Raw genomic sequence first — 26,511 nt, 5'->3', positions numbered from 1 at the left:
GAGAGGAAGGAGAAACCTGAAGGAATGGGTGGTTGGTTGCCTAACAAGGACCATGGGAGCTATGCTTCCTCCAGGACCCCTGCTCTCCCATCCCTGAAGTTTTCCAGCCAATTGGGGCCCTAAAGCACTAACAAGGCAGGAGGTGGCTGCTGTGGTCACCAGAACTTTATTTTTTCATTTGGAGGTAGGTAGGTAGGACGCGGGTGGCGCTGTGGGTAAAAGCCTCAGCACCTAGGACTTGTCGATTGAAAGGTCGGCGGTTCGAATCCCTGCGGCGGGGTGCGCTCCCGTCGCTCGGTCCCAGCGCCTGCCAACCTAGCAGTTCAAAAGCACCTCTGGGTGCAAGTAGATAAATAGGGACCGCTTACTAGCGGGAAGGTAAACGGCGTTCCGTGTGCTGCGCTGGCTCACCAGATGCAGCTTGTCATGCTGGCCATGTGACCTGGAAGTGTCTGCGGACAGCGCTGGCTCCCGGCCTATAGAGTGAGATGAGCACACAACCCTAGAGTCTGTCAAGACTGGTCCGGACGAGCAGGGGTACCTTTACCTTTAGGTAGGAAATGTATTTTAGGTTAATGGCATCATCTGGGCCATGCCTTAGGTTAGAGCAGCCACTTCCATTAAGGCAGAGCAAGAGCAGCCAACTACAGATTTTATTTAGGTCACAGAAGTCAAACTGACAGCAGCCAGGTCCCAGTGCTACCAGTCTAGGGAAAGGACCGGCTGGCCAACTGTTTGCCTAAAGCACAATCCAAATGTCTTTCCCCTCCAAAAGGGGCAGATCACTTGGCAGAGGTGAGGGACTGAGACGTTTGGGCGAGCAACTTAGAAAATGCATTGCTCGAGCGCTCACATGTTTGCAACAGTAAGGGAAACCATTTCACAGTACGTAAACCAGCAGGTGCCAAGGAGTGTGGAGAAGAATAGCTGTGTGGGAGGGGAGAGAAGAAGCAACGCCTTACATTCTGGATGCCACCCCGTTTCAGAAGATGTAGGTCACCACTCACCTCCTGCTGTGGATACATTGCTTTGCGTCACTTCCTGAGGGGGGGCTGCAGGGGAAGCAGGGTCCGCAAGTGCTTTGGGGGGCCTGGAGGCCAAAAGGATAAAATCAGAAGGTGGGATCAGGTCTTTAATTTCAATTTAGTTGTATGCCTCCAACTCGTAAAATATCAAGGCTGTGCACAATATACGCAAGTACAAGGAAACAAAATAACATAGAAAAAATGCAAAATAATCACTAAAATGACTGTCTAACCAAGGAAGCTGAAATAGCTGCATACCTGAAAAGTCAACAAGGTGAATGCCTACCTAATCTCTGCTGGAAGAGGGTCCCACAGCACAGGGCTGGAAACATTAATGAACTGAATCCTGGTTCCCATTTTTTTCCCTCCCACCAACCATTTGAAAATGGCCACTTAATGATTTTTCTGCCTGTTGTAGCAACTGTAATGTGCTATGCTAGATGTCGGCTGATTTTTCACTGTATTTTCGTAGTTTCTTTTATTTCTTACAGATTACATTTTATTGTATTAATGATTTAAATTCCACAGAATTCAAGTTGTAATGCAATGTAAGGACTAAAAGAAAGCAATAAAAATACAATGAAAAATCAATATGAATATGTAATACAATGAATGTGCCATCTCCTGTCTTCAACCACAAATTCACAGCCATGCTGCAGGACCACCTGAATGAGGCTTGCAGGACGCTAGTGGATCATGGAGCACAGTTTGGGAACCCAAATTCCAACTGAAGCCAGTTAGGCCTCTGTAATGCAGGGTCAACTAACGGTGCTCCTTCAGATGATCTTGGTGAACAAGCTGGCCTATAAGGGCTCAGGCAGGCCTTAAGGTATCCTGAACCCAACTTGTCCAGGGCTTTGTATATTAACACAAGAAGCTTCAACTTGGCCAAGTAACGTATGGGCAGTCAGAGATGCTTTAGCAAGAGTTGTTCAGGTGTTGATGCCTCAAACCCATTTCCCTCAGTACCAGCCTCCCCAGTGACTTCCAACGGCTCGGCTGGTTCATTATCTCCCTCCGACGCCCAAATAGTCTCCTGCTCTGAACATCCAGCTGGTCTTAAACAGGTTAAGCCTTCCAAGGCCTCACCTCTCTTGCTGTATATGGGGTTCTGCAAATGAGGCCCAGTTCTTGTCTGTGGTGGGGCAGGAGGCATCTGAGTTGGGATGATCCCACACCGCTGCTCCTGTGTCAGCTGCCATAGGCTGCGAGGACACCATAGATTCCGAGGAAGAATCAGAGGGGCTATCTGCCCAGTCAGGATCTGGGAAGAACAGATTAGAAAAGGAGGTCAGATCTAACCAGTGATACAATCCAGGCCCTGAAATCTCTACCTTTCCCAGATACTGATGATCACATAAATGTGGTGTGTGTGTGTGTGTGTGTGTGTGAGAGAGAGAGAGAGAGAGAGAGAGAGAGAGAGAGAGAGAGAGACAGACCACAAGGAAAGTGGCAGGAAGACCAAAGCAAAACCTATCACTCTCCTGCTTGAATTACAAAATCCTCCACTTTCAGATAAATTACCATATTTTTGCTCTATAAAACGCACCAGACCATAAGACGCACCTAGTTTTTGGAGGAAGAAAACAAGAAGAAAAATATTTTGAATCCCAGAAGCCAGAACAGCAAGAAAGCAGCAAGAAAGCCAGAACGTAGTGAAAGCAGCGATCCCTCTTGCTGTTCTGGCTTCTGGGATACCTGCATAGCCTGCATTTGCTCCATAAGACGCACACACATTTCCCCTTACTTTTTAGGAGGGAAAAAGTGAGTCTTATAGAGCAAAAAATATGGTATTTTCCCATGTGGCTAAGAATTGGTATGCTGCTCGCTCCCTCCCACTCCCAAAGCTTGTCTGTGTTGGATTCTGCTGTTTCTTATTTGCAACAGAGCATCCCCAAGTCAATAAGCAGATGTGACAAGCCTCCCTCTCACCCTCTACCAAATCCCTCCCTCGGACCACATGGGTTTCTCTGGAGCCCTGACCTCCTGACGTTCTCTCCACCTCCGTCTGTTCACCGCAACCGTTGCTGACATGTGTGGCATCTCCATCTCCCCCACCGGGATCTTCCTCCTCGCCTCCTTCTCCCTCTTCTGAGTCTTCGCTGTCCTCACTATCTGTGCTGCCAAGGCTCCTGATTAAAACGAAAAGGGGAGGAGGGGAAGAAAGGAAGAGAGATATTTCAGATCATGTGCACAGCAGGCACGTTTCTCCATCCCAACCCTGTTGGACAAATGGGAGATACTACTCCTCTCTCCGCACCAGAAACACATGAAGCTGCCTCATACGAAGATGGACCACTGAGTCCATCTCAGTGGTCCTGGGCTCCAACCCCTGCTACGCAAGGTACTTTCCCCTGCAGCAGCCTTTCTCAACCTGTGAATCCCCTTAGCTAGCGAGCTAGGGATGATGGGAGTTGTAGTCCAACAACATCTGGGGACCCACAGGTTGAGAACCGCTGCCCTGGAGGTTCTGAGGATTCAGCCTGGGTCCTCGCTATGCAACCTGTATGTTGCCAGACACCCTTCAAGCACTGACTGAAATGCCAGGAGGAGAGAGGAATGAAAGAGACCAGGGCTGTGAAGGAGAACAGTTCTTTTCTTCACAACTAAATGGAAAGAAAACAATCAGATATGGTAAAGTAATTGGGGGGGGGGGGCGGGCTATTAAGAGAAATTCCTAGATGCTGCTGATGAAAAGGAAAATTCCTAGATCTAGCTAGCAAAATCCCAATGAACTGGCAATGGTAGAAAATTCAAGAAGAAAGTTCAGGAAGTTAATTTCTGGCAATGCCAAGACTGGCCTCAAAAAGGCCACTGCATTTGGAAATGCTAATGGAGAAGGGGTGTAAAGCAGTGGTTGGCCCAGCAGCTCCCATCATCCATTATACCATTGGCCATGCTAGCTGGTGCTGATGGCAGTAATAGTTTACCACATCTGAACGAAAATCTGTTGCCTACCCCTCCAATAGGTTCCCAACAAGCTAAAGTACACAGAGAGAGAGACAGAAAGCAGGAGCTCCACAGGGCTTTTATAAAATGTAGGCAACAAAACAGGGTCTCTCATTCAGTGAGAAAATTCCCACTTGTTGCAAAAAAGAGAAAAAGAATGAAACCAAAAGAGCAGAGACTGTAAAACCCGGCCTTCAGTATTAGAGTTATTAGACTAGGTAAGTGGGGGGGGGGGGACAACAGATCCCCCAAAGGAACATATAATTGGCATAAAACAGAGACCATCTTCAGGGGGACAAATAATGGCTGGGAAATAGGAGTGGGGAGAAGCAGACTTAAAAGACTGGCCACGTACATTTAGAAGAGAGAGGCAGATACTGTACACCAATTCATCGCAGTACAGGATTTCATTACTACTAATAATAGTGCTATAAATTATTAAGCAATTTAGGCTGTGCTGAGTACTGTACAAATTACAAATTAGAAACCAGCTAGGCCCTGGCAGAAGGAGAAAAGGCTTTGTAGAAATGAAGCCCTTGTGGGCTTAGGAAAGCCACGAAGTAGCCACCTTATTCCTTGACCGAACGACTTAAAACTAGGTAATAAAGCAGACCTGTGAAAGAAAGAGAAAGCAGCTTCTAGAAGTCCTGCCTAGGCAAGCGGGTGGGAGAGGGCTGCTTCCCCATTTGAGGATGCCCTCTTCCCTATGAGCAGAAAGCCCTATCACAGCAAATCTAAAGAGTCCAACTAAAGCAGTCTTCACCAACCTGGTGCCCCCTAGATGTTTGGGGACTACAACTCCCATCAGTCCCAGCCAGCATGGCCGAAGGCTGATTTAAAAGAGACAGGACACAAAAAGGGAGGGGAAAGAACAGGATGACAACTGAGAAAAGTGCACTTTACACAGGACGTAAGAAGACAATGAAAGCTAATTTTATAAGAGTCAAAGCAGGAGAAATATGAGTTCATTGATACTAGTTCATTGGCGAGGACGGGCCTTCTCTGCAGCGGCTTCCCGTCTGTGGAATGCTCTCCCCAGGGAAGTTCGCCTGGCGCCTTCATTATACGCCTTTAGGCCAGGCAAAAACATTCCTTTTTAACCATGCCTTTGGTTGATCTGATTGACATCCTATGCCCTTTTAAAATGTGTTTTTTTGGGGAGGGCTATTGGGTTGTTGTTTTTATTTTTATTATGTATTTTGTGGTTTTATATCTTGATTTTATTCTGTGAACTGCCCTGAGACCCCTGGGTATAGGGCGGCATATAAATTCAATAAATAAATAAATAAAATTAGGGGAAAGAAAAAGGCCTGTACTCTGGTATTTACTGTTGGGGAGTCAGTCAATGACAGATGCATCTTATTCACTGTTCTGATTGTTTCAGCACACTTTATATTCATGTACACCACATTAAGGCAGATTGTACCAGGTGGTATATAAATATTTTTTACAAATATTAAATGCATAAAGTGCGCTTGGAAGAAGTTTATGAAAATCAAAGTGAGCACGATGAACACGAAGGAAAATTCTTCTGTGTGAAGGGAGGAAAGTAAGAGCGAAAGGAACCAATCGGCACACTTAGTCCAAAGCCAATTTGGGGAGCACCAGGAGGTCTTTGGGCAGGGGATCGTCTCCTACCTGACTGTGGTAGGCTGTGCCATACCAGAAGAGACAGCAGCCTCCTTCTCCTGCCAGATGTCCTCCCCGTCTGAACCGTCAGCCTCGTCGTCATCGTCAAACTGCTGGATGCGCTCTTTGTAGCAGATGTCGAAGAGGTTGGAGTTGGGCTGTGAGAAAGGGGTGGAGGAGAGAGATGGATCAGAGCCCAGGCCAGGTGCAGAGGGGAAGCAAAGAGGAGCAAAGCTCTAGAGGAGCGGCTCTTACGCTGTCGTCGTCAGCATTCAAGGAGAAGGTGATGTTGGCCGTCTTGTCAAAGGGAGCACTGGAAGAAAACAAGACCGAGATGAAGGTCAGAACGTGACTGCGCGTAGGCACGGGAAAGGACCAAGGCCTAGTTTGGGAAAGAACGTAGCACTGAACCTACCACGAAGCTTTGTTTTCTTGCGGGAGAAGGGATTGCCCCTCCCACTTGCTCCACTAGGCGGGGCCATGCAAATGGAGTTGCTCTTACCTCAAGAGATTGGAGATTGGGGGTGGTGGCATGAGACAGAGACAGCAGATTGCCTAAGGACATCTTAGTTCATATAGAGAGGCAACTTCTCCCCACATGAGCATTTTCATAGATCTGCCTCTCCCACCTGGACAGGATCCCCAAGCTAGCGTGCGCTTTGCCTCTGAACACTTCCCATAAGAAGAACTAGCTTCAGATCCCTTTTCTGTTCCCGGTATTATCTACGTAATGGCAGGGACAGTCATAGCGGCAGCCAGAACTAAAACACCCGTGAGTTGCTGTCAGGAGAGGAGAAGCCACCCAGGCCATGTACCAGCCATAGAATTGTACAATCTAGGAACCTTTTGCACAATCTAGGGATCAAACCCATGACCTAGAGATTAGGAGTCTCATGCTCTACCAACCGAGCTACCAGTGTTTTTTCCATGCCCTTGTTGTTTTGTCCATCTTATTTCCAAAGGGTTCAGAGCACAAAGCTATACTTTAAAGCACACATACAAAAGGGAAGCTCAATATGTGCGCATGCAGAATACACCTGGGCTTTCACTTCTAGTCTGATCTGCTTGGGTGGTGCACCCTTAACCAGGGAAGAGGTAGGTGGCACTGCACAGATGCGGGGGACGGATGTAGCCCAACACCCCCGCCTGTGGCTGGAGAGGAGCATAGCAGCGTGTTAGGCATTACCTTTTCAGCTGTCGGAAGTGAGCACTGCAGGGCAGATAGGCAGAGAGAGGGAGAGAGGGAGAGAAAGAGAGAGAGAGGCAGACACATGAAATCAGGGGGGCTGGGAAAAGAAAGACTGCCCTGGGGTGGGGTGAGCGAATTCTCCATGTCACCCTAGACTCCCTCTATTGCGCTATTTCAGCCCTTTAGAAAGATGGGGTTCATGCTGAAGCTGTTGCCAAAAGGGGGGGAGGGGAGGCAGAGGACAAACTCTTGGGCAATCTTTGCTGAGAACATTAAATATTTAGATGGTAACAGGACCCAGGAATCCAAGGCACCTTCTTCCTTACCAGGCAAGATGATCTAGTTAGCGAATTGAGCAAAGCATGTTTGGAGCCAGAGACTCAGGTGGTAGCTGGGTCTGGAAGAAATCTCATTCTTCCTCCTCAAGAACCTGGTCACCCTTCCATTCCAAATGGCTGACGGAACCTATCCTGCGCTGCTTGTGGGCTTCTCGGAAGCATCTCTATGGCCAGAAAGCGATGCAGGATGCTGGACAAGAACAGCCTTTGGTCTGACCACTAGGGCTCTTTTCATGATCCATTCCCCCCCCCCCAATGATCAAAAGAATGGGGGCTCAAGACTAGGCTGGAAATGTCTCCCCTTGCTTCCTGGGCCCTCCGCCTGCCTTTTCAGGAGAAGACAAGCAACACTGGCTTACAGACCTCAGCCTCTTGCTCAGGATGAGCCTCTAACATCTCCTATAGGTAGAACTTCAGGACAAGAGGCCACAGGTCACATGTCCCTTCCCAGGTCTACGTTGTGCAACTTTCTTACTCCAGGACAAAATGCCCAGCACCAAGTGCCGTGTGCAAGTGCATGCAAATTACATGTGCCCCAGATTTTGCAGCAGGCCAGTGAATAATCTCCTTCTTGTTGGCAAGTACAAATGAGGCCAGGTGTCTCCATGCACTGCCAGCATGAGCAGGTGAAGTCCCATGTGGGGTTATGGACACTTCACCCCAACAAGAGTTCTGAATGTGAGCCCCTCAGGACAAGCATGCTTCCTTGCCGGAACTACGCAGAAACCCCCCTGATGCTGCGTGCTATTGTTCCCACTGGAGGCTATGCTTATTCTCAGCCAAAAGAGCACAGAGCAAGTAAAAAACAAGACGATGACACACAAGCACGGCAAAGGGGAGAGGAAAGGGGAGGCCATGAACCGTGTCACTAACTTGACGTTCTCTTCTTGCTCGCCAAATTCCTCATCGTTAAAGCCAAAGTGGTCAATGAACGCTGAAGTCATCTGCTGCAACTGGTAATCTACAAAGGCCTATAAAGAGGAGGAGGAAAAGGAAATGAGGGTAAATGTGAATTACAGTTCAAATGGAAATATGGGGGGGAAGGCTATAGGAAGAGAGAGGAGGAGAAACTTACTAGGCCCAATGGATCTACCTAAATGCTGTATGAGATCACAGGAATACAATAGTTATTTCCCCTCATAACAGCTCCTAATCCAAATCTGCCAAGTGAACCCTGTTTGAACTCAGTTTACAGGAAGGAGCTCATCCCAAATATAATTTGCTTGATGACAAGTGGCATCTGCCCAGCATTTCGTTTAGCTGTTTTATATTGTATCACTTTGTAACCCACTTTTCTGGGTAAGAGATACAAAGCTGTGTACAAAGCAACTCATGAAGACAACAAAAAAGTACCGCAAGTGGCAACTAGGAGAACAGAATGCCAGGAATCCACATATAGTGGCGGTGAAGGGGGTGAGGAATGGGGATGGCAGGATACAAATTAAAGTTTGTGGAGAAGAAAGAAGAAAAGCAGGGGAAGTGCCCAAAGTAGGCCTAAGAATTTTAGCCCCTGCGCCTGTTTAGGGATGGGGATATTGTTCTAGGTTTCTAAGCAAGCACACAGGTGGGAGTGGTTCCAGCCCTGGCAAGACAAGGGGGCAAGGTATGGTGCACAACTGGAAGGTGCCACACTTGCCTGCTGCAGGACAGCCTCCTGAGGGAAGCTGAACTCCTTGAGGTCGTTCTCATCATCATCACTTGACGAGTGGAGATTGTGCATGTTAACCTGAAGGAAAGGAAGATGAAGGAATCCATTAGGTGAGTCTTCCGACGGGGATAAAACAAAATAAAACACAAGGCAAAGATTGAGTGGCCAAGCCCCAGAGAATCACCTACTATTCCCCACAGAAATGGTGGGGAACCTGCGACCCTGCAGATGTTGACGGACCAACTCCCATCACCCCTGACCATTGGCCATAGGGCTGATGGGAGTTGTAGTTGTTCTATCAATTCCACTGCCATCAGCCAAGCTAAGCATTTTGGCAGACTCTGGCCAGCTGGAAAACCAGCCCTTTAACCAAAAATCAAGTGCTTAAACTCTGGAGCCACAAAGCTCATTTTTCCGATGGCCGTGGTAAGACCTAGTACATGTGGCATGTGACAGTAACAGAGAGCGCTCCGATGGATGCAGAAAGAAAGGGGACCGTTTTCCCATTCTCCTGTAGTACCTTTTCCAGAACCCTGCCAACCATTTTATAATCAGGGGTGGCTGGAGCGTAAGACACAAAGAGAGGAGACTCACAAGATCCACAGTGTTCTTCTTGTTAGTCTCCGACAAGGGCCCTGAGACAAACTTCTCCCACTGCTCCTGTTCCTCTTCAGGCAGCTCTGCAAAGTGGAACATGTCAGCTCAGGTGGGTGAGATGGAAGAAGGACCTTACTGTATGATACACATTGTGGTAGCAAGTGGAGATGGCACAATACAAGAGGGAGCGGCCACACACGAATGATAGCTTCGAGTCAAGGAACACCTCCCGTCAACCAGAAGAAATCTGCATTCCCTTTCCCCAGCTGTCACCCACCAGTTCCCTTTTTCTCTTCTTACCAAGACCAAGATCAGCAGAGGACCTTAGCTACCCTAGTTTGGGGGAATTGGGGATGAAAAGAAGTATAAAAATAAACCACCCTCTAGATCCAATAAGTTAATAAATCATTGTGAAAGCTCAGAGCAAGTGGAATTATGCAAGCGGTTAAACATTACTTTAGCCTTGCTTCATTTTACAAATTCTATTCAGGATGCTCACTTGAATGTTCCACCACAGGTTGGCTTGGCCTCTTCCTAATGCGTGCAAAGCAGTAGCTGTCACTGAATGAGGTCAAGCTCATTCACCATGTGTGAGCTGCCCGAATCCATTCCAAGCACATGAAATTTTGTTTAACATTACTTCCTGTTCCAAGAGAAGGTCTAAGGGGAGAGGAACAGGATTTCATGTCTCTGAAATGTAAGCTCAACCCCACTCCTGAAATTATAGGGTCAGGTTGTGCTGGCCGGGGCTGTTGGGGGCATCAGATTGAAGGTTGTGACAATTTATGAAATGGTTTTTGAGATTTTTTTCCAGAAAGCTCCCCTCCCCCAAACTGCTACTGCCTTTGAACATAAAGTTTCTATATATAAGCTACCATGGCTAGCAGCCATTGACAGAGCTCTGCTTCATGGATCAGTCTAATAATTCCCTTTTAAAGTCATCTAGGATCAGACCAAATATCCGTCTAGGAGAAATGCTTGAAATGTATATTGCAACGGCTTAAGTGGACTCTGATGCAGAAAAGTTTATGGCATGATAGATTTGTTTAGTCTTCAAAATGCCACAAGCCTCTTTTATAAGTATGGATGGTATGAGATCAGCAATTGCCTTCTAGGAACTATGGGGGGGGGGGATTTTACATTCTTCCATGAGATAAAAATAACAGAGCAAGTCATCAGACCTTTTATCTGCCCTCCCCATCTTCCCAATACAGACACAATCAAGTGGTGTCAACAGAAAAAGGAGAGCCCATCAGTTTTTCATGATTTTGACATGAATGCCTCTTATGGGCCCAAAATGATAAAAGCACTTTGTTACAACTACTGAGCCATGAAGACAGGATCAGGTAGTGTGTTGAGCACTGGATTCTAATTCTGCAGCGATTCAGGTTCAAGTTCCCTTTCAGCCATGAAGCTTGTTGGCAGAACTTAGACCAGCCACTCTCTCTCAGTCTAACCTACCGCCCAGGGATACTGTAAGGATAACATGGGGCTGGGGGCAGGCACCACATACACCGCCTTCAACTCCTTGGATAAAAATGTAGCAACCATTTCCAACTTGGGTTTCCAGCCATATGAACAAATAAGCTGCCCCACAAGGTTCATTTAGCAGAACTTGCACACAATTGATGTGATAGCCCTGACTTTCTCCCTGCCTCCCCCCAAAACCCTAATTTCCCAGTCTCCAATGAATATGAATGCAGATTTCCAAACCTAAACAAATACACACCCATAGTATGCACATTTGCAGAATTATATAAATCCAGTTTTCTTTAACTTGGGTTCTTAAGGCTGAAGAATAGACCTAGAAAGGCAATGATCTCCAGCTCCTGCTCAGATGGAAACTCCCTATATAAACAGCACATTCTACCCCAGACTCAGCGGCATTCCAGCACAGAGATGAGCTCCATATTTCTCCCACCGGAAAAGGCGAGGAGTGGAATTCCCAGAATGCTTCCATGAGCCAAAGAGCTTATGCTTCAGGAACAAAGTCCTTCAAGAATCATTTGAGCAGACGCTATGCAGGGCACATGACCCTGACCCCCCTGGAGCTGCCAAACCCATTACCTTTCAAGAGCTGCTTGATAAGGGTGGAGTGGGGCCACTTCTCTGAAGCTTGAGCTAAGGCATTGGCAATGCGGGTAAGGTGCCCCATGTAGCCCTTGCGTCTTCCCCCATCAGACCTGCAACAGAAGATTGGAGAGGGTGGAGACTCAGGGTTCCTGCAGGCCATGTCCCTTAGGAAATGAAAGGCACAGGTGGAATGACAGAGGAATGGGAGGCTTTAGAATCTGTATGGCCTTCATAGGTTGAAGCTGGACAAACTGGCTTGATTATGCATAAGGGATGACCAGAAGGAACAGTCAGACTATTGCCCTGAACTGTAGAATGGATTGATCTCATCACACTCCCACAGAAGATTAGAGGTTGTTGGAAGGAGTTACAGCAGCATGCATGCGTGTGTGTGTGTGCGTGTGTGCGCGCGCGCGCGCGCACACACACACACACACACACACACACTCACACTTTTTTAAACAAGCAGTAGCAGGAATATTCCAGGTGCATGGAGGAGTATAAGTATCCTGAGCAGGAGGTCAGGACCTTAAGGAATGGAAGATACTAGCAAGCGCCCCATGAAACACTATGAGCAAAAAGAGCCTTGAAGGACAGACTACCCAAACCAGCTATTTTGAACTACAATTCCCATCACCCCTTACCACTGGCCATGCTGGCTCCGGCTGAAAGGGAGTGGGGTTGGAGGGTACCAGGCTGAGGAAGGCTGCATTAGGGAATGAGCAGAAAGAACTCAAAGAAAAAGGGGGCACGGAAAGAGTGGGTCTGCCCAACCTAGTGTTATGTGGCATTATAATGCACTCCTAAAATTGCTGAATGCCATGGTTTGGAGATTCTGTATTCTGGAATCTTAGATAGCCATTGGCGTCTGGGTCTGCCCAGGGCACTGGGTTTGTTCCAGGGGAGAGGGTTCAAGACCAGGGAAGATGGGTTGAGGAAAATCCAACCAAGACACCCCAGTACTCACTGTGATAGCTCATTTTCTTCCCAGGCAGACAAGATTCTTTGGATTAAGCGACACTTCTGCAGCAACTGCCAGGAGGAGCACAAAGGGGCTCATCACATAAGGGATACCGGAACATCAACACCACATTTCACTAAGAAGGATTCCAGTTTCTTAACAAGAACCCAAAAGGTTTCAAGCTTGCAGTTTAAAAGATTTCTGGTCCTCACTGGTGTACAGTAAAATCTAGACAAGTGTTGGTGGTTTCTGCTAAAACTGAAGAAAACTGCAGATAGAAGATTCTGGATGTTAAACAGTGGGAGCCTTTCCCAGCTAGTCCATTCCCAAGGCGGGTTGCAATCCAGTGATTTGTCAATGAAGCCCAGACAACCACTTTCAACCCTATTCTACTCACTGCAGTTTTCTTAGCCCTGAAAACTGCCTTGATCCTCAATTCTCATCTCCCACTTTTCACATGGGACCAAAACCTTCTGCTCCTTTCTTCAACAATTCATGCCCCAACCCATACAGAGAGCTTGAAACCAAGGGTACCCCACAACCAAAACCTACATGTTGGATGACAGGGTTCTCTGGGAGGGGCTCCGAGTGGTTCTCAATGGTCTCATCCCCAGCATGGGAAGTGAAAACATTGCTAAGGCAGGCCTCCACCTGAGCGTGCAAGAAGTTGTTATATGTGTACTTGAAGTAGAGGTCCTGGCAGAAAGAGAGAGGAGGAGAACGAATGAATGATTAAATAAATAAATAAATAAATATAGTAAATCAGCACTTTATATTGTCTAAATCGTACGACTGATTACATTTACCCAAATTAAGAATTGGCCACTCTTTGAAATACCACTGTCACACGAAAAAACAGTGTTGTAAACTTGAAAATGTTAAACCACCAGCAACATTAAATCAGTTAAAAATATTTTCAGTGGTAAGAAAAGAAACCCCCTCCCACAATTAACTGGGCAGATTTGTTTTTATTTCTTGTACTATGACTTTGAATCTGTCAACCAAGAATACTTAAATTAGGCAATCTCCCTAGAATTTTTTTGCAGCAGCTTCTTTCTAAAATACAACTTTGTTGTTATTTACACGATCATTTCAGGACAAGTCTTTTTTTTTAACGCTAGGGCTTGGTACTGTCCATCAAACAAATACAGTGGTACCTCTGGTTATATAGTTAATTCATTTCGGAGGTCCGTTCTTAACCTGAAACTGTTCTTAACCTGAAGCACCACTTTAGCTAATGGGGCCTCCCGCTGCGGCCGCGCTGCCGGAGCCTGATTTCTGTTCTCATCCTGAAGCAAAGTTCTTAACCCGAGGTACTATTTCTGGGTTAGCGGAGTCTGTAACCTGAAGCGTATGTAACCTGAAGCATATGTAACTCAAGGTACCACTGTACTGCAAAGACAACAAGCTTTCCAAAGTATTGCTCTTCCTCCCCACCCCTGAAAAACAAAAGAGCCTAACAAACTTTTCCAGCTCCTAGAAACATATGCATATTTTACCCTGGGAGAGCAGTGTTTGAAGAAACAGCCAACGGGTGCCGTGCTGCTACTCACCAACATTGTGTCGAGGGCCCCGAGCTCTATTATCTCATCCTGCAGTGCTGCATTGTTGGTGCCCAATGAGCTGGCCAGCAGCTTCACCACGTGCAGGCGCGTGTTGCCCAACGGAGGGTCCAAGATCCCCCACGTCGTCTGCAGGGACTCTTTCTGCCAGAGGGAGAGGGCAAGAAGAATTCCAGGTCCATCACAAGCCCCTATTACACCTCAACACTCCCTTCCCACCTCACTGCTGGGGTGTGGCAGAGAAGAGACTCCAACCACCGAGAGAAGATAAATTCAGGATAAACTATAATCATGGAATCTTTAGATTCTGCCCCTTCGCCTATAATGTGCCCAACCTGGTGCCCTTCAGATGGTCATGGGTTGCAAACCCCCCAGCTGTGCTGGCTGGAGCTGATGGGAGTTTTAGCACATAACCATCTGGGGGGCACCAGGTTGGGGGAGGCTGTTTGAGGGCAGTGTCTTGAGGATCCCACACCAGACAGAGGGGCTTGGACGCTTTGCACCCACAGAATACTATTAACTCTTGAAGTGGCCCTAAGGCCAAGCATGCTGCTGGAATCCCCCCAGCGTTTCCATGCCATTGAAGCAAGTGCACACACAAACCAACCTTTGGTGGGTCAAGCAGCAGCTGGTGAAGCTCCCTGAGACGCTGTTTGATGGCAAGCAGAGTGCCCAGACTGGCTTGGCTTGAAGCCACTTCACAGTTGGGCCCGGTCATCTCCATCTGCCCCTCCAGGTTGCAGTAAAAGCCCCCCATGCCGCCCAGCTCCGTCCTGCAAAGAAGAACAAGAGCAACCAGCATGTCTCAACATCCAGATCTAAGGGCTTCCGCAAAGGACAAACCTCAGCTACCTCAATTCTATGCCAAGGAAATTCAAACTGTTTGAATAAATTATGCCAATCAAGTCAGGTGTCGTGCATTGCGCTTTGAATCCTTTTCTCCTCCTTTGGCGCAATCCATTTTGCTTCCTGGATTCATGTTGTTGGAGGGGGCTGGGACTACTTGAGGGGGAAAGGTTGCGTTTATTTTAAGACCTGGGAGTAGCAAAAGGGAAAACGTGTTTAGTGAAATATATGGATGCTGGAGCCCAGTGGCCAACAGGATCAGGAAATCATTTTCAAAGCCAAGAGCTAGGCGACAGATCCTGAAGCCCTGACCTCCCTACACAGCTGCATCCACATTTACTGGAGATTTTTTAAAAGACCTGGCATATCTGTTTTGACCACAACCTTCAGGGGCTTAGGTGTTTTTGTTTTTAAAGGGGAAAACATTGCTGTACTGCAAACAGGATACACCCGTTGCATTACAACCTCTGCCTGTGCGTGTATAAGACCCACCCCACACACCTGGGTCTGCGCGGCTCCAACAGGGTCAGCAAGACCTGGATCCCATTGACAATGACAGACTCGCTCCGTTCTCCATCCAGCATATTGCTTAGCAGCTGCTCAATCGTCTCCTGCCTTGACACGAACAAGAATTGAAACTGGTTATTAAAATGGCCTGACACTCTCAGGCGCTGCTTCTGCGTCTTTTTTTAAAACTTAGCAACGGCACAAGTATATGATAAAAAAGAAAAATGTAATAGCAACCCACAACAACTTGGAAGCAGGTGAGACCCATCTAATATTCACAGTCACATCCTTGTCAGAGGGAGGGGCCCCTCAGTTTGGGATAAGTGGACTGTTGCACCTCAGCACCAGGTGAGGCATTGCTGTATAGCAAGCAGGGTCTAGAAGCAAGGCTGGGCCGGTTTAAAGAGGCAAATTATTGAATGCTGACTGTAATAGTCTTGCTGAATAAATTTAAACAACATTCCATTAATTAATTTTTTTTATTTTAAAAAAACTACACACCACTTTTCACCATCTAGGTGTCAAAGTGGTTTCCAAAGATCAAAATGCACACTATACAAAATCTAAATAAGAAAATGAACCTCAAAAATTAAAAAACCTCCGAAATACAAAGGTTTTACTCCATGTGGGTTAGTTTCAGTCCACACGCCCACCAAAATAAATATAAAAAACATTTGTAACTGGAAATGCAGTCAGGAATTCAATATCAGAAGAATCTTGACAAGCAGATGAGAGTTACATCCCCCACCTTTTCTAACTTTTTATCGGCATTGGTTGAGACAACCCTTATGCCTAGCCTAAAGGTCTCTCTTATTCCCTACTGCCAGTGCTGCTACTGGCTTGGTACTCACTTCTCCAGTGTAGCCAGTAGCTGGTCAGGCTCAGGACTGTCCTGGATTGGGATCATCTGCTCACGGCTCAGCCGGATAATGTCACACAAGGACTGTGAAGCATTGGAATGCTGCTGTGTAGCAGGGATAAGGAGAGAAAATGAATTAACACCTGCTCTAGAGGAAGCAATAATTTGACACACTTGGAGACTATGGGTTGTATCAAATGCTCGCCCTACTCAGAGTAGACCCATTAAACCTGACTAACTAAGGTTCATTAACATCAGTTGGTTTACACTGAGTACACCGTATTTGGATACAACCCCATATTTAACCGATCACACTTTCCCTTTGGATGCTGTCCTCCTGCAGGATTACTCTTGAAACTAAAGACAGGTATGCAGTCTATTTAGCTGCCCTCCATCGCCTTAAAGCCCAGGGTTACATGCCACCTTGTCTTACTTGCAATCTGAGAATAATCATTGGAAGGTGCTCAAACTTCAGTAATTTTATTTGCTGAAAACATTTCCTATCCCGCCTTACAGATCCAATACAGCTCACAATATAAACCACAAGACAAATGTATTAAGGACAGCAAACAATAGAAACCTCATCATCAAACACCTCAAAACAAAGAGCAAGCCTAGCAAGGAACTGTTATCAGCAGGAAGGTCTTGAGAGAATAAAATAGTTCTTGCCTGGCACCGAAAAGCAAAGTGTATAGGAACCAAATGAACCTTTCTGGGAAGAGCACTCCAAAGATAGGGTGCCGGCACGGAAAAGACTCTGCATCTTTGTTGATACCTGTCTAAGCTCTGATGGAGGGGCCCTCCCACTATAAGCTAACTCTAATGAGCACATTCTACAGATAATCTGGTGCCAAGCTGTTTATGGCATTATAGGCCAAAGCTTGTACCTTATTTCTCAGTGTGCTTCCAAATAGAATTTAGCACCAGTCTTTCAAAAACAAAACAAAACTGTGGAAGGCTCACATTAGTCACCTTGCTACTGTATTAGGGACCAGCTTATGTTTCTGAGCAGTTTATTTCCATAGCAGAAGGACATTTAAAAGTTTATAGCATGATTGCAGGCCATCCTTCTCCCATCTGCAGAAGAGATGCTTCACCTTTCTGCACAATTGGATAGACTGCTCTTGAAACCTCACAGAGGATGGCATCATGCTCCTTCTTTAATAGCTTAAATGCTATAAAATCTCCAGATACCATGTTTAGAATACGATACGACCAAGGCATGCATAAGTGGCACTGGTCTGCTTGATTTTGAATACCAGTCGGGGTTGGTTTCACTAAGCTCGACTTTGAAATAATCATCATCACAACGTAAGACACTAAGGCTGCAATCTTAGACACATTTGTTTGGGAGAAAAATCCCATTGAATGCAATGGGAGGAAATATGCATGGGATTAGGCTGCATGAAATACACCTGTTGAATTCCACCACAAACAGTCTAGCATGTTTGGCTCCTACTGCGATCAGCTAAGAGAAAGAAGTTCTAAGCCCTGACCACCCACCTACCCCACACAAAAACATACCGGTACATCCTTTCCAGTGGAAGGCAGAAGAGCCCCAGGACACACTTAATACTTACATTGTCATCTTTTGAAGGGTCGATCATCCCAATGAGCCTCTGCACAATCTTCTCCTCATTAAGCCACTTTTGATTGAGGGGAGGGGGTGAAATGAACATGGATGGAAAGGTTAGGCAAGTATATTTCACTGCTGTTCCAGTTACCAACCAAAACCTCCCAGGGACAGAAGATTGCACTCATATGCATTCAATTTTATCTTACAGTGCTGACCTCTGTGCCCCATTGTTTCTTTAAAGGTTCTACCAATATCCTTGAAATCTTATTGGTAAATGCCATGCAATTTGGACTTTGGGAGCCCTCAAAACACAAGACCTTCAAAGGATGATGCTGTGAGAGACAAGCTTCCCAACCTAGGGTTGGCTATTCTACAGAACAAGAGTATTCTGAAATCAGGTATGCATCCACATAGCCCCTATGAGAACACCAGAGGTCAGTGCAGAGGTATAGAGCAGGGAGTCATTTTGAAGGGTGGCACCTTGAATTCCAGAACAGATGTGCAATAAGGAAATATGGACTGAATTTGCTTTATCATCTTTCAACAAAAAAGGGCAAACCTCAATTTGGGCAGCTGATTCTGCTGTTTCTCTTACACCGCTTATCCAGATAAGCAAACTAGAACCCACAAGAACAGTAAACTGAATGTGCCCCAAACACCAGCATTTCTAAGATTCACATCAGGGACACTTTGGGAAATAATGAAGATATTCTCCAGCTAAGCCTACTGAACTGCACATCTTTCCCTTCTAATTGTTCCAGTGAATAGGGCAAATATGTTTCTAAAACCTTTCATTCTGCGAATGATGAAACTTTCAAACACAATAATTGAGGACTGAATGTGAAATTGTGCTGCTTGCCATTTCAAGAAAGAGGAAGGAAGGTGAGACAGTTAGGAGTGCCTGCAGGAGGACCCTTACATTGAACACATCTTGTCTGAGCTGTGGCTGCTCCACACAGGTGAGGAGCCGCAACAGGAGGTCCATGATGGCCGAGGTACCGATGTGGCATAGCAGCAGGTTGACAAAATCGTCCTTCTTGCGCAGGAAGGCAACTATCTGGAAGACAGCAGAGCAAGTGAGTGGAGTGGAAGGGATGAGACGTGAAGGAAGGGAAATGAAAGGAGAGTCATCTCAAGTAAGCTTGCACAGTGTTGGGGATGACACTGGAATCAAACCTTGGAACAGAAAGGAGATATGGTATACATTTCTTATGAGCCAGTCTACAATTGGGTTCAAGTTCCTTAAATAGGTAAAGGCCGTACTGGACATCTGTCTCATCATTAGGTTGTCAAATTTTTGCAAGCCTGTTGTGGTGCAACGGTTAGAGTAGGGGTAGGCAATGTGGTGCCTTCCAGATTTTGTTATAATAAAACTCCTATCAGCCCCAGTCAACAAAGCCAGACAGTCAAAGATGATGTCTTTGTCCAGGTGTTGCTGGATGGCATGGTTATTAGCTATCCCTGAGTTAGGCCGTTCCTGGGTTAAAGCGTCTGACCTGGACTGGGGAGGGAGTTCAAGTTCCCACTCAGCAGTAAAGCTCACTAGAGGATCTTGGGTCACTCACTGTCAGCCTGACTTAACTTACAAGGTTGTATTGAGGACAAATGGGGGGCGGGGAAGAGAGAAAAACTACATGTGCAATTTTAAACTCCTTGTAAGAAGAGCAAGATACAAAAACAATAAATACAGAAATACTGTTAGCCAATTTGAGTTTCTTCAGAAAGAGAAAGGAAGGTCAAGTCTGTTTATTTTTTAAAAATAAAACAATCTGAGCAGATACTTTTGGCATCATAAGGATTAAAAAAAACTTGCTTGGCTACAGAACTTGGTGGGTGACCATGGGATAGTAACTCACCCAACATAAATCATGAGAAGGCCATGAAGATAGAAAGGAACACACACCATGTATGCTACCCTGAGATTCTCTGAAGAAGGCAGCATAGAGCACATAAATGTTTTTTAATGAATGTATACCAGAACTATTAAGAACAGAGGAGCAGCCCAGATGAATCAGACTGAAGGCCCATGCAGTCCACGATCCTATTTCACAAGCTGATCAACCAGACACACTTCGAAATTCACTAGCTTGAAAAGCCCAATATTGATACTTATTTCTGACATGCTTCAAGTCAGCATGAGATTATTTTGCGGCATCATTTTCAAATGATCAATACTAATTCAGGGTGCATCTTTGTATGGTGACAACTAGTATTTAGCACATCAGGGATTCTGAATAAAAGCTTGAGAGTCAATAGGCTCCCCCATGTGGACTACATCAAGTGTTGCCACATGAGGATGTAGCAGTTAGAAAATATTCATCACGTATTTCCTAATGAGCTCACTTGCCAGGGCTTCTGTAAGTTGTTCAGGAGGACCTAATGAGCATTCTCAGGAGTAAGTTCCCTGACCCACATGAAGCCATTTAGGGGACAAGGACATTTAATCAAAATATTTAAAGGCTGCCTTTTGCTAGAGCATCATTTAAAAATTCACACTACAAATTTAAGGCAGTAGTATTAGCAATTTTTAAAAGCATGGAAGAGTTAAAACTGGCATGGTGCCCAACTGAGATGAGCACGTGCAAAGATACCTGATCAGTCTTGCGGTTGATAAGGATCCCCATGACCTTGCTGAAGAAGCTAGCCAGCAGCGGGTTGAGGATACCGCCAGTCTGCAGGAAGCCGTAGAGGCGCCGCAAGAGAGACTCGTCCTCTCCCAATGCGTCGTTTATCTGGGTGACGTCTGATGTCAGGATCTCACACGACACACTTGGATACCTATAAGAGAGAGACTTTTAAAAAAAGCAAATACACAACCAGACCTGCTGCATAATCATCTCCACCAACCTCTTCCTTTTGAGAGAACGTTGTGTGGCTGTGCTGGCCCACCTGCCTGGCAAGATCTATCAGTATCTCCAAAACAAGAGATACCTACCATATTTGTGTTTTAGTTTAGGGCAAAATAATGTTCTGCAGCAAGATAATCCCAAATTCAGCCCCATGAAAAGCCAGTTCTTACAATCTGTATGAAATACGTCAGGAGGTCAGGAAGATTTCCTTATTCCACATACTTTATTCTATTTATTCAAGTCAGAGAGAGAGGACCAGGGTGAATACAGGGCTTTGGCCCATCAATCACTGAAAAGGTGTCAATTCCCTTCTTTGGTTACTGAAATTTTAGCAGACACTGACCATGTACTTTCAATATTATTTTCATTCTACTCCATGTTTGTTTTAATCGAAGCAGGTTTTCAAACTGCCAAATTCTGCACACATCATCAAAATTCAGAGCTCATACAGCAATCATGGAATATATGCACAGCTTTGTTATCAGATCAACAGGCCTACCTACCCTCCCTCCCTAACTCCTACTCTAAGACTTAGTTGGCTACAACCCTAGAAGATTTATGATGCAGTGACATCTATGGCTTAATGCACAAATACACTAGAGAACTTTTCAAGTTTAAGTTATTAAGTTTCCTTTCAGTTGATGCATAACGCTTTCTTCTGACAGCAACCAGGTTTCATTCATTCCCAAGATGGTCTAAATATAGAACAACTATATTGCTATTAGTGAAGGTACTGGGCCAGCTTGGAGGCAACATTCCAGGCTTTATAAGCAATGGTTTATTAATCTAGGAACAAACATAAAGTCTGCACACTCCTCGCTTGCCAGTCGCCTTGTAGGTCAGCTTCAGTGCAGAGAGCCCAATTTGTTTTAAAACAGAATTCTCCCTCATGTTCAGAACAGGAACTGTGGCTCAAAGCTAAGCAGGAACTCCAAGCCAGAGCTAATGCCCAGGTCCAATGTTTGCTTCTGGCACAAGAAACCATGGTTTATGAAGCCTGGAATTATATGCCCACCGAATGTCAAACCATAGTTTGTGCTTCAGAATGTACAGGCAATCCATCATTCAGAGCTGCTCCTCTGTTCCAATTTCCCATATGCTCACAACTCACACAAAACCACAGTTAGCAGAAACTATGGTTTCCAATCATGGTTTCCCTACTTGCTGCAAATCATGGTTTGTCAATTCAGATATCACTTGGATTTATAGTTTAGCATGGTGTCTCAATAAAGCTGATGCCTTGACTTTCCCCCTTTAAAAAAAAATAAAAAGCAGCAACCATGCAGTTTTCTACCACCCCGCCCCCATAGGCAGCTGAACCACTAAAGAACCAAGAGAGGAAAATGAACATGGCATATTTCTTCTTTGTTCTGGACATATCAAACAAACAAATAAGAGAAGCTCCATTTTCATCCAGCTCCCCCTTCCAAAACAACTTACTTGTAGCGTACTCTTTCATCCACGTCCCCAGGGGGCTCCTCTGTCACGCAGGTGACCAGTGCTTCCATGTGCTCAGGCTGAACCAGGAAGTCCACCAGCTTGCGGTTGACCACCTTGCATTCCTGTAGCACATCTTCTTCATCCAGAAGTTCAAAAAGGGTCACGTTGCCACGCTCCAAGAGGGTGTCAATATGAGAGGTCGTGTGGAGGTCAAACTTCCAGAACATGGCTTGCTGCGGAGGATGGAAAATGAACAGAGGGGCCAATTGAAAACCAACCAACAAACAGTGAGATGGGAGATAAGCACATGCATCCCAAGCTAGCAAGTGCAAGTCTCCTAAAGTAACCATGCATACAACTGTCCAGTACTATTTTTCTAGAAAAAGTGGTGCCGGAACTCACCACGAACACCTCCCTCTTATAATGACAGTGGTGCCCACCTGAGTTCCGGCAAGTTCCTGCTGAAAAAAAGCCCTGCAACTGCCCCTTCTTAATTTGAAACAAACCTTGCACAAAAGGTGGGGATCAGAGCTTAGCATAAAACTGTTCCCAATTGAAAACTCAATGGCACAGAGACAGCCATTATTCGCAGCAAGGGAACAGCAATAACTGAGAGGATAAGGACATGGGAAAATCAATGGGACAGGTATAAACAGAACAAGGTAGACTGGGTGGCTCAGTGATAAAGGCTGTGGACTTGACTTGTGCTAGATACAAGAGAAACAAGGAGGAAGGTGGACTGGGGTGGAACCAGCACATCCTGAGGTTCAGCCAGGTTGAGCATGTCAGCGTAGTAATGCCATCCATGCTTTTGGGAGTCCAACTCCAAGCAACTCAAGTCAGCATGGTCCATTGCCAAGGATAGTGGGAGCATCTGGGGGGCACCATGTTGGCCACCGCCAATTTAGGGGTGAGAACATTTGGCTCAAACTAGCACACCACATTACAAAAGGAAAACCAGATGTTGAAATAAGTACTAATAGAAATGAGTTCAGAGGAAGGTAAAGCAAAACGGCCAAGAACTAAGAGCTGATAAGCCATCCAACAGAATTCATTAAAGGCAAGCCGAACAGGAATGTAGGAATGTAGAGGACTCCACTGGGGCCACAAATTAAGCTGGAGCTGTGTGCGCGCCAGTGAGAAGCAAAAAGGAAATAGCAGATGCAGAGGGAGTTGTAACCTGAGCATTTCCCAGCTAAGATGCTAAGTGTCCAGTAAGGCCAAGTCTGGTGGGAAGGGTGGTGATCTGGAAAACAATTGGCAAAATAACAAAACAAGGGGGACGAACTTGAGTGTGGCTGGTGTTGGTCACTCAGAGCAGTCTAACTATTCCTTAACTATGAGCTTTCTGGACACCCCTTCTAAATTTATGCAAACTTCCCTTCCCCAGTAAATCATCTCTTCTACAGGTGAATGTGACAAATGTATTCATGCAAGTAGCATAATACTGTAAATATGTCAGGCAATTCACTGTTCACCAGGAGACCCAAAGAAAAAGAAATAACTCATGCCTATTGCCATTTCTTAGCGGACCAGCTCTAAAAAGAGCCACTGATCTTCTGATTCCAACTACAGCTGACCAGTTGGTGGCTCCTGAGAGCCTAACACCTCGGAAGCTCCAAGAAATAAGAGATATTTCTTTTATTTTTTCAATCTCCTGTTGAAGACTAATTGAGTCAGAATTTATACTAGGACTAACAAACTGGTCTCTTGCATCTGCTGCATGCCTTATTGTTTTTGTTTTGAGTATGCTCTACAAGTGAACATGCAGAAATCAGTAGATTGGGGTAGCTAGCTCCTTGCTGGCAGTGGAAGAAAAATGTAACAGGCTCTCTCAGAGTCTTTCTGGAGTCTTATGAAGAAAGCAGAAACTCTTTCTGAAACTCTTTCTGAAACCCATTCTTAACCAGCCATCATGGGAATTTTCAGGTGCCACAAATCTACCAAGGCCTTGACTGATAAGGAGAAAGACACTACCTTCCTCAGCATCCTAGCTCTGACTGGAACTTCAACCTGTCTTGTAGTTGGGGAATTTCTGCTTTAAACCTATGATGACTGGGAGTATGACAGAGTGACTGAAAAGAAGCAGATGGGCTGGTTTCACCACCCCTTTTCAATGCATGCTTTTGGCCAAATATGGATTACTAACCACATGCAAAAGCCAAAAGGGTAGTAGTCATATTGTGAAGTAACTAGCATACAAGAACAGCGGTAATGATCTCATGAGTCCACAAATGACACTATCTTCCGTGCCATCGTTTCTCATGCATGTTTTGCAGGTTTCCCTAACTACAGCTGCAATCCAAAGTGGCAAAAAGATTCTCTGTATCATCAGTGAGGGAGGGGAAAAACCGGAGAGAAACAAATAGTAACTTGGAGACGCCCCGCTTCCCTTTTCAACCCTGTTGCCACCACAACTGCAAAGGCCAAAAGTTTTCAGTCGGTTTCCAAGCAACCTTGACACAAGGCTTTTGCAATATAGCAGCACAGGCAGCCTGGCTCTGACCGCAGTCCTCAGATCAACTCAGAGAGACTGGTGTTCAGCACAAGCTGCCAACACACATGGGTGGAGAGGGAGGGGGCAAAGAGAGGAGAAAGGTGGAGGCAGGGTTTGTGGAAGTTCAGCCCTTTATTTTACAATACCTAGGCTCAGAAGGAGGTCACAAAAAAGTCTGTGAATTGACTTAACTACCCACAACTCATTTACCCTTGCAACAACCATGGGAGGTAGGTTGGCTATTAGTTTAACACATTTATGTAACCCCTTGTATCAGAATTCCAAGAAAGATTGTGCGCATATATGCATGCAAACTCCAACAGAATATAAAAACACTTGGGAGAGTTTAAATGTTTTTATAAATATTAGACACAAGACATAATTAAGTTGCCCAAAGCAACTCACCAACCACTAAACCAGAGTTCAGTCCCCATGGTTCGCTCCACACCATTTGTGTTATTAGTTACATTCAAGTCACAGTGCTGTACAGCATGTGGCATTTCAAACAAGACCCAGTCTCTGGTTCCAGCTCTCTTCTTCAAAAAAGCAAATTCCTAGTTCTCATGGTGTCTGAGAAGGACAAACTCCCCACAAGGGATAGCACTGTTACCACCTTGCCTTGCTTATGAGCTTAGCAGCTAAGAGAGTTCTAGAGCTGACAGAACTTTAGCACTTCTTATTCAAACCTATCAGATCCCAGCCCTTCTTTGACAAATACTACCTTTAGCCCAGGTGTCAGGTGTGCATGCAGGAGCCAGGCCCTGTGACAAATAGGACTTTGCAGGACTGGGGCCTTCCTAAGTTTGTTCTGAAGAGGCAAGGCGCGGCCACACAGGTGAGGCCAATTACTAACTCACAGCACCTGGTGGCAAGAGCCAGGAAGATACATAAGGTCAGCATTTTCCCTTTGGCTCTTTGCCACAGCAACACGTTCCCTGCCTTGCTTCTTGACCCTTGGACCCCTGACTTTGTGACTCCCTGCTTCTTGATCCTCGGACCCTTGGCTTCTTGACTCCCGGCTTTCTGACCCTCGGACTCCTGGCTTCCTGACTCCTGGCTTCTGGACCCCCATTCCTGCTCCCACCCCGCCATCCTGCCCCCGGTCCTGACGTCCCCTACCGGGACTTTGATTGCCCGTGAACCGGACTGTGACACCAGGAAAGGATTAGGCCAGGGGTCAGCAACCTAAGGCCCATGGGCCACAAGTGGCTCGCGGAGGTTGTTTAACAGGCCCCCGAGCCGAGCTGCCTGCTTGGCGAGTCCCCACGTGCTCCGCTAAACCGATGCAGTGCGGCAACTCGCTTTTGCGGCTCCAGAAATCGTGTCTGCGCAGACACCGGAAATCGCAGGCGCATATGCTTGCGCAATGCAGCCCACAGGGGGATCTCCACTGGAGTGAACCGGCTCAGGTGAGGTAAACCTTGCTGACCCCTGGATTAGGCCACTGATGTCAAACATTTTAAGGGACATGCACCAACCAATGCAGGCACATCCCCCTCACAACTGCCATACACAGTTGTGAAGCGTAGCCCTCAGCTTAACTATATGCCTGTTGTCCATATAGCAAGGCTGGCTGTGAAGGGCATGGGTGGGCAAGCCCTGCCACATATTTTAAGCATCTGTCCCAACATGTAAGCACCTGGAATTTTCCCAATCCTGTTTAGAGTGGAAGGCAAGAACGGAGGGGGGAATCATTTCAAGTTCTTGGCATTCAGCACTGAATTTGAAGAAACTAGCCCTGTCTCAACTCTTTCCTTGAAGTGGGAGACACGCACCACATGCAAGTATTTTCAGTAACTAGGCACCAGCATCGAGTTTTTAGGACCCCAGGCTTCAATACATTAGCTATTTTCTTTCTTATTATTATCAAAGGCGGGGGAGATGCACATACACAAACCATGACACCCAGGAGGCTGGAACAAGTGAGGCCTTTGGTCTGATTCAACAGTGCTCTTTATGTTGCCAA

General features: G+C 46.0%; 1 protein-coding gene across 8 annotated transcripts in view; it reads right to left on the bottom strand.

Moving 5' to 3' along the window:
• The window catches only part of PPP6R1 (protein phosphatase 6 regulatory subunit 1), a gene marked incomplete at its 3' end in the record, with an annotated part of 49,981 nt that overhangs the window by 6,055 nt on the left and 17,415 nt on the right, over positions 1 to 26,511 (bottom strand). For 4 of the 8 annotated variants that reach the window (XM_081885913.1, XM_081885915.1, XM_081885916.1 and 1 more), the window contains exons 2-21: positions 22,049 to 22,281; positions 20,351 to 20,537; positions 18,679 to 18,816; positions 17,764 to 17,829; positions 16,176 to 16,288; positions 15,319 to 15,432; positions 14,579 to 14,744; positions 13,963 to 14,115; positions 12,962 to 13,105; positions 12,416 to 12,480; positions 11,443 to 11,558; positions 9,373 to 9,458; positions 8,767 to 8,856; positions 8,004 to 8,101; positions 6,790 to 6,813; positions 5,859 to 5,916; positions 5,613 to 5,761; positions 3,009 to 3,157; positions 2,115 to 2,289; positions 1,008 to 1,090 (exon numbers count right to left, since the gene is read on the bottom strand). In XM_081885913.1, the coding sequence (XP_081742039.1) occupies positions 1,008 to 1,090; positions 2,115 to 2,289; positions 3,009 to 3,157; positions 5,613 to 5,761; positions 5,859 to 5,916; positions 6,790 to 6,813; positions 8,004 to 8,101; positions 8,767 to 8,856; positions 9,373 to 9,458; positions 11,443 to 11,558; positions 12,416 to 12,480; positions 12,962 to 13,105; positions 13,963 to 14,115; positions 14,579 to 14,744; positions 15,319 to 15,432; positions 16,176 to 16,288; positions 17,764 to 17,829; positions 18,679 to 18,816; positions 20,351 to 20,537; positions 22,049 to 22,275 (2,401 nt within the window). In that variant the 5' untranslated portion in view covers positions 22,276 to 22,281. Of the gene's footprint in view, positions 1 to 1,007; positions 1,091 to 2,114; positions 2,290 to 3,008; positions 3,158 to 5,612; positions 5,762 to 5,858; positions 5,917 to 6,789; positions 6,814 to 8,003; positions 8,102 to 8,766; positions 8,857 to 9,372; positions 9,459 to 11,442; positions 11,559 to 12,415; positions 12,481 to 12,961; positions 13,106 to 13,962; positions 14,116 to 14,578; positions 14,745 to 15,318; positions 15,433 to 16,175; positions 16,289 to 17,763; positions 17,830 to 18,678; positions 18,817 to 20,350; positions 20,538 to 22,048; positions 22,282 to 23,228; positions 23,295 to 26,511 lie in introns of all 8 variants that reach the window. The other 4 variants (XM_081885918.1, XM_081885920.1, XM_081885914.1 and 1 more) reach the window with 3 other exon arrangements.

Source organism: Podarcis melisellensis (assembly GCF_964234715.1).
Source record: "Podarcis melisellensis genome assembly, chromosome: 13".
Taxonomy (NCBI): domain Eukaryota; kingdom Metazoa; phylum Chordata; class Lepidosauria; order Squamata; family Lacertidae; genus Podarcis; species Podarcis melisellensis.
The sequence above is the reverse complement of the archived record's forward strand: the minus strand, read 5'-3'. Positions and strand labels throughout refer to the sequence as shown.